General features: G+C 43.2%; 1 protein-coding gene across 1 annotated transcript; it reads right to left on the reverse strand.

Annotated features, from left to right (window-relative positions):
• Positions 1 to 4,505: 4,505 nt before the first annotated feature.
• Positions 4,506 to 11,308, reverse strand: fbxl22 (F-box and leucine-rich repeat protein 22; the record flags this gene model as incomplete). Its single annotated transcript, XM_084363794.1, is given in 3 exon segments — positions 4,506 to 6,096; positions 10,739 to 11,259; positions 11,261 to 11,308. Coding segments are annotated over 3 exon segments (918 nt in total). The 3' UTR covers positions 4,506 to 5,747.

Below are 11,308 nucleotides of genomic sequence, written 5' to 3' on the forward strand. Positions count from 1 at the left end.
ATGATCATTCCTACTAATGGTGAATGTGCCAAGGATTTTGATTAAGTTGTTTCCTGGTCGATTTTTTCTCATGTGTCATGTTCTACTGTCCACTTCCTGTCTTTGTCTCTTTCCCACCCTTATTGTGTACACCTGTGTTTCATTCTGTGTATTGAAGCCGGGGTTTTCCCCTCAACTCTTTGTCAGTTTGTCTGTTTTCCCCGCGTCAGTCCTGCGTCAGTCCTGTGTCAATCCTGCGTCGCCTGCAGTCTCTGTTGGCTGATCTTGTTCGGTCCTGATGTCACTGGGTTTGCGCCTCGTGTCTTTTGAAAATCAAGTGGCTGAGGAGGGAGAGCACACATCATGCTTTTCCTACATATGCCGGGTACATGCTACCAGCATGAGCAGGGCTTGTGCGTCACAAAACCTCTTGCCTCTCATCATGGCGCCTATGTTAACATTTAAGACCAGCCACACAGCCGGCGTCATCCAGAGACTGAGAGTGTTTTTCCCCCATCACCTGCACGGTTCTGAGCAAAAGCAGACCTGAAAACAATCTGTGGATAGTCATATCGAGGAGATTACAGGTATGTGTCAGGCTATACTGTTAATTTCCTGTCTTTAAGAAGATGATTCGTCATAGTTTTCTAAGAATGTAAGCACTGACTCATTGGACTGTGTTTTAACTCAACCAGAGGCTGCAGCACAATGTTTCACAGTTAAAGGTGTTTGTTGTTGTGGTCCACTTCATTTGAATGAAGGGGAATTTACACATCAAAGTCGTGGGCAGTACAGCGTGCTTATTTTGGAAAGAGCTGAATAAAATCCCGTGACGTCGGAGGTAGCTATGTGAAATCGGATTTGCGTTGGTTGGGGTTGAAGACTACGAGTTTAAAAAAAAAAAAAACAATATCTGGGAGCGCGGAGGTTGAAAGAAGTGAGCTTACCAGATCCCTGTAGCTGCTCTTCATCTCTGTTAGCAGCCCCGGGCTACATTAGCTGCTACTAGCATAGCACAGCAGAATCTCTGGACTAGCTGTTAGCTGTGAGAGTTGCATTTTGGACACTAGATTTTACGAGGAAGAAGAATGCATGGAATTAAAAAAAGATAATATCTCTGCTTCCCCCCTTTTTAACCGCCCACCATGAGTCCATCAGTGTTACAAGAGAGCAATGCTAAATCACTGGAGCTCTAATATGAGATCTAGGTTGAAAAACCTGTAATGAGACACAGCTGTTGAAGCTGTTGTGAAGCTGCTGAAAGCCACAGACACTGTGCATGATCATTTCCACCAGCTTAATGTCCTAAAATTAAGAGTAGCCCATCATTGGCAGGCAAAGTACTGAGAGTGAAAACTTTCTTACTGGCTTTAAAGAAAAGTTTGTGTAACTCTTCTTGAGGTCTGCACATCAGTGTTTTGGGTTACTTTACTTTTAATAACTTTGCCACTGTCACCTGTCTTGAACCTGGTTTAGCATAACACATTTCAAAAATTCAAATCATCCTTACAAATGAATTATTAAAATCTAGACTTATTTGTCTTTGGTGAATCATATTTAAATGTGATAAGCGTGTGTCTTCCAAACTTAATGCAAAAAAATGCCTCATCATTAACACCGGAGTCTCTCGTCTCTCAACATGAAGCCACTTGTTGAGAGCTGAGCGGCTTATTAGAATGATTAGAGGGTGAGTGGAAGATTTTTAATGAAATTTGTTATTCTAATGGAGCGAGAGTGATGGATTTAATCAATCCCATTGGAATGAGACTTTCACACCGTTTTCTGTCAGGAGTTAACAATCTCGCTGTTCGTTCAGATGCGTTCAGCCACGTGCCTGTGGGGGTCGGATAGGTCAGAAGTTAAATCTGCAGAATCTGAAGCTGAACTACATTTACTGAAATGCTATACTAACATATTACTTTAAGGTACTTGTACTGTACTGGAGCTCTTCCATCCATTTTATACTACTTTTGCACTATATTTATTTAAAGCTACTACAAACGTTTCATGTTTGTTGATTCTGGTGCCCCCTGTGGACAAAAGATGACAATGGTGAAATAAAGTAAAGTTGTATTATGAGAAGGGCCGAGCCGGGGCTAGCTGGTAAGCATGCTAACTTCAGTAGACATTTCTGCGTCACAAAACATAGACAGTCGACAGTGTTGTTTCTTCACATTCAGTTGATAATATTAGTTCAGTTTTTGAATGTTTTAAACTTAAATTCTGGCCATATCTTGCAAATTGCTTCTTTAAGTAAAAGATCAGAATACTACAAAAGCCGAGAACGGCCACGCTTTTTTATTGCCGTAATCTCGAGAACACAACGTAATCATTTAGTTATAATAACAAAGCTCATTTTCTGGAGATAACGAAATGATTTACGTGTGATCTCGAGATAAGGGCAATAAAAAAACTATTGCAAGCACAGCTGTTTCCAGCTTCCGTAGAAAACCTCTTCCACCGCTGACTACATACCTCCTCAGTGACTTGAACCTGTTCGATGGGTTGTAAAGTATTATGTAAGGCATATCATCGAAAAAGTGGAAGTAATATCAAAAAATGCCATGTCATCAGTGGTGGAGTTACATAATAGACAGAGACCCAGTAATGTGACATCCTAGTGTTTCAGCTAAAACACTCCACAGGCGGTTCAAACAAGTCTGTCATGTCTTTTGAAGTAGGTCGTAAAGATACAATCTTTCAACCCAGCAGTTTCTTCAGCCAAAAATTATTTGGCACGATATATTACTCAAGCATTTTTAATCATGAAGCGTCTAGCAGACTGTTCTAATAAAGCAGCAGCATCTTGGTAATGTGTGGTCTGTTTGAAGACATAGTTAGCCCCAACTCCCAAACCCAGCATGTTTCACCTCAGGCAGGGTTTGAGATCCTTCACAGCCCATGGTGGAGACAGACGCATGTGGGTGTCCACATTTGATCTTGGATGATTTGTATATCACACCAGCTTATTCATTAAATGTCCTTTGTAGGGCGACATAAAACCAGGAGGGGACAGAAAGAGAAAACCGACCAACATTTGCATTTCAGGGAATGTTTGAGATCTGAATAGCAGAAACTGTGAGTTACCCTGTTATGTGTTTAGGTTTTTGCACAATAATTTAAATATCAAATCACACTCACAGGGAACGGTTGTTCAGCTCACAGTGCAACTTTCTCTCGCAGTATAATAGCACGATATTCAACAAAGTAGGGATTCTTTGCGGACACAAACTGCCCTTTTGTTTCAGGTGCAAATCATCAGATTCCATCAGTGTGAGGGCTAGGCTTGGATACATTATTCACAATTCAGATAGACTGAAGAATGAGGAGTCCTACAGTGTCACATCAGTACTGGTGAGGTAACAAAAAACAATGCAGCTGCCGGCTTGCGCAGCAAAAGGCAGTGCTTTTAAGGACACACATCTGGGCAACAGGTCTTTCAAGATCATACTCTTTTGAAATCATACGCCCTTAAAAAAAACCTGCCTCTGATGGAAAAAGCAGAGGAGGGATGCTTTGATACGGTCGTGTTGATACATGAAGCTGAGTCCTGTTATTGTGTTGGAGTGCTGCATGCAGGCGGATGTGCCTCAGAAGTGTCCACACCTGGAACTCATAACTCTTCACGGTCTATCCTGACATACACTTTGCTATTAAGTCATATTTCTTTACAGTAAATAACATAGCATGTGTTCTCCAGTCTCTAAACAATGAGCCTCTGTCTCACTGTTCAGTCATAGAGTTGTGTTTATCAAGTTGGTTCTGGGCGCTCTTGGCTGGAAAACAACACGTTTTTATCTATACTACAACAGGACATGCTTTACTGTCCTCTCTCATGTGTCGACAGGGTTATCATGAGGAGAAAACTGTAAGCAGCAGCGTGACAGAAATGTCTTCTGACTCTTGTCAAGTCAATGCATATTTTTTTGTTTCGCTCAAAAGATGCAATTACTCTTGGACGCACTCTTGATGCTTGTTTGATGACTTAAAAGCCCAAGGGAATTTTTTGCAATCGATCCTGTAGCCAAAACCACACAAACCACATTTCTCAGCTCATTGTGTTTCATTTAACCGAGAACCCAACCTGTGTAGAGGTTAGGGAGCGCCAACAAACAGACAACAAACACAAATTCTGTTCATGTTTGTTCAATTACGGATCGCAAGTGAGATTGATGGGCATTGGCACACAGTCTACACAGATATACTGTATTGTTACTGAATGCGATTTGGCCCAAAACATTTTCCATGATGATGTTAAGAGAAAGAGACTCAAACTTAACTCACAATAATCAGAGTTATAATAATATATACTAATTATAATAATCACAGCACTACTTTAAGATGCTGCTTAACATTATTATGGGTAATTTTACAAGTGTGAATATTGCAGAAGATCTCATTAAGTTCTCATTATTCTTTAGGTCCTTACTTTAATGATTCAGATTCACATCCAGAAAACCTCGCAACGTATTTGATGAATAAGTACAACCATACAAACCCACAGTCAAGAGAAAAGACAGACAGTATTGTGGCCTTTCAAAGGAAAGCTGGAAAATCTTTATAAATATTTGAATAGCGCAGTTCCTGGTAGGATTGATAAAAGCTTTTTCTTCATTCAGTTGACCTTGTATGAATATATATGGTCACTCCTCAGAGCTGCAGTCACAGGACGGGGAGCAGCCTCGAGAACATTTGTCACATGGCATTTACAAACACACACACACACACTCCCCTAATCAACCTACTTTCATATGTCTCAGTCTTATATAACATGATTCCTGCTCAGGCACACTTTGCCCTCAGAGATCGCTTCCTCTGAGGTCTGATGTGTCTTTCCGTAACGGAGACAGAGCACGGAGCGCAACCACGCGCCTTTCGTTCTCATATGTTGTGCAGGTGTGTCTTCCTGTGTGTGATATGTTATTCAAACAGTATTAAAGCAACATTATGTAACGTTTTTACCTTTAAAATAACAGCTTCAAAATCATTTTGACGGTACAGTGTCTTGTAATAGGGTGAATGGAGTCTCTGTCTAAGCCGACATATCACTTGGGTAGGATCACATAACACAGGAACACATAACATTTGTATTTACTACATAATGTTGCTTTAAAGGAACAGTTTGACATTTTGGAAAATATGCTCATTCACTTTCTTGTCAAATGTTAGATGAGAAGATCAACACTCTTATGTTACATGGTCAACATTTTGCTGTCCAAAAACCGTGGAAAAAATGAAAATTTGCATTTTTTTTTCCAAACTATTCCTTGGCCAAGAACTATATAACTTATAATCCTATAACTCCCTGTAAAATCTCCCATTTTTGTTTTTCTTTTCAGTTTTTGTATGAAAAAACAAACAGCACATTACTGCTTGGCAGATTTTGTCGTCTTCAGAGACAGGCTAGCTGTTTCCCCCTGTTTGCAGTCTTTGTGCTAAGCTAAGCTAAATTGTCTTATCTAACTCTCTGCAAGAAAACGAATAAGCAAATGACCCAAAATGAAATTTTTTTTAAGAATGGAATTAAATGATTGCGAGATTGAATGTTGCGATTAAGACTTACTGATAAGGCCACGTGTGTAAGACTTGGTTGGGTTGGGATAAAATGGAAAAGAGACAGCTCAAAAGCAAAATTCAACATGTGCTGTATAAAAATGTATAAAAAACTAAAAACACTTCAAGTCGAAAACATCACAGTCAATCAGTCTAAAAGTCACAGGACATGCTCTTCCTTGTGCTCCATGTGAGAGCATGTGAGATGCGCTCCATCAGGAGAACAGCAGGAGCTTCTGCAGTGTCCTCCTGAGCGGCACCTTCTCCTCAGGCCTGCTGTCTGGGATCAGATCCGCGCTCCGCTCTGAACTCAGCTGGACGCCCGGCCTCTTCTCTCTGACAGCCTGCAGCCCTGCCTGAGTGATGTTCCTGCAGAAGTCCACCTTCACCTCCTCCAGACTGCCTCCATGAGCCGCCACACCCTCCAGGCTGCAGTCGCTGATGCGGACGCAGTTCTCCAGGTGGAGGCGGCGCAGCTTCCTGCAGCTCTGCAGCACGGAGATCACATCCTGGTCAGTGATGTGTCCACAGCCGGATAAGGTGAGCGAGAGCAGGTTGGGGCACCTGTTGTACAAACAGCAGTCAGTAACATCATAAAGCAATGACACGTGTTTGTGTACAAGCAGCACAAAGACCTGTTCCGTGTCATCTTTACTCATCACGCCTTAGGACATAGTGTATGACAAGGAGGGATTAGTTTGTTTGAGGAGGGACTAGCCTTATATAAGCAATGCTGTTTGGGGTGTGTGCCTTTTTCCAGATTTAAAAAACTCTTCAGGTCTCTCTCAAATAGAATCAGATAACAGTGGGGAGCATATAGATTGGGAGCTTGATCTGAGTTTTACTTGAATAAGATGCAGGCAACACTGCTCAGGGGGAGAAACATGATCTGTTCCACGATAGGGCAGTTTAATACCTCGACCAAGCTATCTTTTCTTTACACGCTGTCCCACTGGGCTCATGTGTTTCCGTCCGCTAAAAAGCTTTTGTGAATAAATAGAGCGCGGCGCTTTTGCGCAGAACAATTACAGGATGTTTGGTGAAGTATAGCATGACGAATAAGCTTTTTTCTCTGCCGTAATTACCTCCAAAAATGAATGTGAATTGTTGCTGTGAAATGCATGTTTAATGCATGTTTCCACCCAGCATGAGGAGCACACTGCAACCTACTGGCAGGCCGGCAGCACAGAGCTGGCAGACACACACACACACACTCGGATGGCAACGGATCGAGGATGTCATTCACGTTCACTGATGCAGATTACATAAAGACTTACATAATCTTACCACTTTACCACATGTGAGCCAAACATATTCCAGTTGCCTGCAAGTGTTGAGGGTGCTGTCCCAGTAACCTCTGAACATGGGGCAGCACAGTCAATCCACGTGCCCCGGTGCTTTGTCGCATGGGGCCAATGTGGGGCTTTATCAGCGGATGTGATTGCACGGTATTGACATTAACAAAATAAAAAGGAGGGGGTGGAGCGGCGGAATGACAAGAGCTCAAAGCCGGTGGTATTTAGACACTCAGTAGTCTCTAATGACTGTAGTTATCGTGTCTCAGCAGAGAAAAACAGTGCATGAGGGACGTGAGGGGAGGTAAACATGACAGCAATAAAAACTTCATCAACCTTCGTTACATAATGGCGGCACCTCCCCTCAGCTTCTGCAGATATTTGTGTGTGTTGTTTTTTCTGCCAGAGCATGTAACTATCTGCGTGCTGCCTTTTCTTAATCTGTCCTCATTAAAACATCCTTTCTCTAATTTTAAGAACTGGGTAATAGCAGTAAATGGCTTTAAAGGGACAGTCCACCTCGACATTGAATACGCACATGTTCGTCTTACCTCTAAATCAGTGTTTCTCAAACTTTTTACAAAGTGTGCCGCCACAGGAAATATTTGGCTCTCTAAGTGCCATCATTATGATCAACATTAAAATACAGTAGCGTATGCCTGCTCTGTTCAGCTCACTGCTTTGCGTCGCTTGCTGCTGGCGTTGCCATCACAGTTTAGTGAGTTTAGATGGTAACTAATCGTGGATGAGGTGTGTGCACACGAAAACACCTTGTGTTTTTATGTTAACTTACTTCATTTTCAATAAACACATCTGGGATTCCTCTGCGCACCAACAGAGGGAGACTTACAGCTTGAGAAGTATGGATCTAGATTGTTTATGTGTGAGTGTTGCAGAGTTTTGGAGATTTCAGCCGTAGAGATGTCTGCTTTCAATTGAATATAGTGAATCTACAGTAGATGCCCCCAGCCCCGCCTGACCCCTCTGTGACTACACCACTACAGGTGAGAGGGAAAAAAATTTAATCAGAAACTACTACGCACTATTAGAAAAAACAAGCTATCGAATGTAGCAAAGCATTTCTCATCTGGCTCGTGTACAGCCTTTTTTTTGTGTTTTTGTTTTGCAAGATACTAATGTTTTTGGCCCGCAGCAATTATACTCCACTGATGTTTCCCGTCCTTTTTCTTTTGTGTCGAGCACATTTGCAGTTCTTTGGAACACAGAAAACAAATCACAGTGTGGCATTTACATCACAAGAGTAATCTGGTGTGCTGTTTACTGCAACATGAGACATCATCCAATTTGTCTTCGAGCCATTCATCATACTGATCTATCATGTCCCAAATCCTATCTCTCTATCTATCTGGTATGCCACAAAAACTGACTGCGCTGTTTTCCCTCTTTCCATTTCGGTTTGAGACATTAAAACAAACAGCACTGAGGACAGTCTGGTCTGAGCTGAGCACAAGCAGAACACCACACCGCGAACCTGTAATCATCGCCCTAATGACCTGTTTGGTTTCCTAACGGTTATTTTGTCGGGTCAAATTATCCAGTGAACTCTAAAAGGAACCGAGAACGAACGTCTAACATTCAGCTGCTTTGGTCTCTTGAAGCGGAAGGGTTTGTTTCAACACGGATTTTGGAGCTCTTTCACTCGCTAAGTTTAGAAGCGAATGTTTTAAAGGCAGCTGCCAGCTAAAACTTTACTTTGTAAGCGGGAGTCTTAATTTTTGTAACTGAAATAGTAACTTGATACATGCTTGAGAGGAAAAAGCATCAATTTATTCACATGGTGCCTATCAAATATTGGAATGAAACTATTTAACCACAAAAAAGCCTCACGCCAAAAGCTTTTTGTGCCACCCACTGTGCACTGCGCACATGGCATGTTGAGCATGTTGTATAATTCTAATGCTGTGATAAGATAACAACTATACTAGAAATCAAATAACAATGTTCCTGACAGCTGATTTAATGCAGCCGTGTGGCGTTAGAGGAGCATTGCACTGGGAACTGCACTACAAAGGAGCCCAAAGACGAGCCATGTTTTATAGTTTTTTTCCAGGAAGATAAAAAAAGGGGAAAAAAAGGAGAGAGACATGAGTTTGGCGTCAGAGTTTGCGTGGAGTCTTATCCAGGAAGAGGCAGGCAGAGACGGACGCACATGTTCATTCCTCTGACAGCAACAAAGAGCCAATTGTAGGCTCCACCTGCCTGCGTAAATCTCCGCTCTGCAGCTGACTGGGAGGGTCTGCGGCCAAATCACTCTTTTATCACCCCCACAGCTCCTCCGCGTCCCCTCCCACTTTGTCACGTGCACTTTGCTTTCTTCTCCCTGAGACAGTTTGGGAGGGTTTATCAGTATGCAGTGAGTGTGCCTGAAGGGCGCTGAGCTACAGGACCCAGACAAAAGTAGGTGGTTCTTAGTTTTCGACTGATCTCACAGCTCTCATGTCTTGCGTCTCAAATTTCACAATACAGGAAATCCTCACAGGGTCCTTCACTGAGCCAACAAGCCAGCCCCTCTTCCCTCTTCCCTCCTCTCGCTGTGGCCAGCTGCGGTGGCCAGGCTCCCTCACATCAACGGTTATTACTGGCTGCCTTGGAGAAATTATCCAGAGACCTCATTACGCCTCTCCAGGCTGATTCCTGCATGCAGCCAGCCACGCACACAAGGCCAAAAGCCAATTTCAATGACCTATCAAATCCAACTGTCACATCATTCAATAAATATAATTTGATATCTGACCACAGTTATGCTAGTTAATAGAATCAGTCTTATATCCCACAGATGTGTCATTTTTCTGTCTCTATAGCCAGCGCCGGATACACCATCTGTTTCTAATGATTTTCTTCCCCGCTGCCTACAGCTAAACATGGCAGTTTCAGTAAGCCATGTGCCTCTCAATGAAAACAATTGTGTGATGGGTGTGAATGACCCTGAAAAACAGGGGAGAAATGCACATTTTGCAAGGTTTGAGTGTTCGTGCGTAACGCCGCACTGTGAAACCTCAGGCGCCCGTGAAACATTTTAGCTTCATCTTGTGAAAAGCAGCCGCAGGAATGGAGAAAATGACACCTTAAAATACAGCGCATTGAAACTACTCGTGCTCAGTTTTAATTGGGGACGTGTCAACTCCGTGGTCAAGTGTTTTTTTTTACTGTTGTCAACCTTGGGTTCGGGACCCCCACAACAGGTCACGAGTTTATCCAAGGGGACAAGAGAGAACCAATTAAAGGGGCTCTACGTAACAGTTTGAAGCAATTAACACTTATTAATCCCTTTTTTATTGGCCATATATGAGCTGATTGTAACGTGATGTGAAACATGAGACCTCCCCGTCTCTCTCGGCCTGTGGACAATTTGCTTAAGTTGTTTAATGCTGCTGGATTTCTTGGTGAAGGACTCGGGTCAGATTTTCCCAAACAGTCCAAAGGATGTGACTTTACGCTCGTTCTCGAGCGCCTCGTCCCGGTGCCTCTCTCCGCTCTGCTAACAGAGAGCAACAGTAGCTAATGCTAGTTTTAACTAGAGTCCGCTAACATAAACAAACTGACGTCCAGTACAACACAGAGCTCCTTTAAAGAGTAAAGAAAAAAGATGTATTTCTGTCACCCAACATTTTGTTTATTTATTTCAGACTTTGTGAAAATGTTTTAAAAACACGTTTACTTTTTCGAGGACTCCAAAAGTTATTCAAATACATCACGCTCTGGCTGAACTGGTCACACGGGTAACTGCAGGTCACAAACAAACAATGATTTGTTTAGGGGGGCCATAACCACCGCTGTGAAGCACTACCGTTGTTTTGTCCACCCTCTCTTGGTCTCTTTCAACGCTGACCATAGAAAAACATTCTTTTGTCAGTTATCAAAACACACGGCAACCGCACATAAACACTCACATGTGGCAGACATGGGCCAGGAAAGTGCTGACCAGGCTCTCGTGTTTACTGCAGATGTCCTTCTGAAACGAGGTCTTCAGCCAGTCCTCGATGTTGCACACTTGCAGGACCCTGCTGGAGTACCAGCAAATAGTCAAATAGCGCAATGAGGGTCCCAGCACAAAGTTGTCCCACCTCAGCTGACACGGGGAGCTGAAGTGAAGAAGGTTCCAGAGTCGGGGGTCCAGGAAGACCTCACGCAGGTGACGACAGGTCAGGGACAAACTCTTGCGGCTGTCCTTGTCCAGGAAGGAGAAAAGGTGAAGGAGACATTCGCGGTTGAGCTGGGTGAGATGCATGGTGAGTCTGGAGACTGAAAGAGAGGCCTCGTCCCTGAGGCGGTGATAGGCCTGCTGGTAAGCAGCAACAATGAGCCCGCAGCCCGTATTGTGTGGCCTAGATACATGATGCCTCTTCAGGCACACGCTGGAGGCCTGCACATATAAGGCCGGGGAGTGCAGGCTATTTTGGGAAGACAACTGGCGGCACAGTCAAAGATGGAAGTGTTTGAGCTATACACTCCCTTTCCAT

Source organism: Pagrus pagrus, assembly GCF_965226575.1.
Source record: "Pagrus pagrus genome assembly, chromosome: 10".
NCBI classification, from domain to species: Eukaryota; Metazoa; Chordata; class Actinopteri; order Spariformes; family Sparidae; genus Pagrus; species Pagrus pagrus.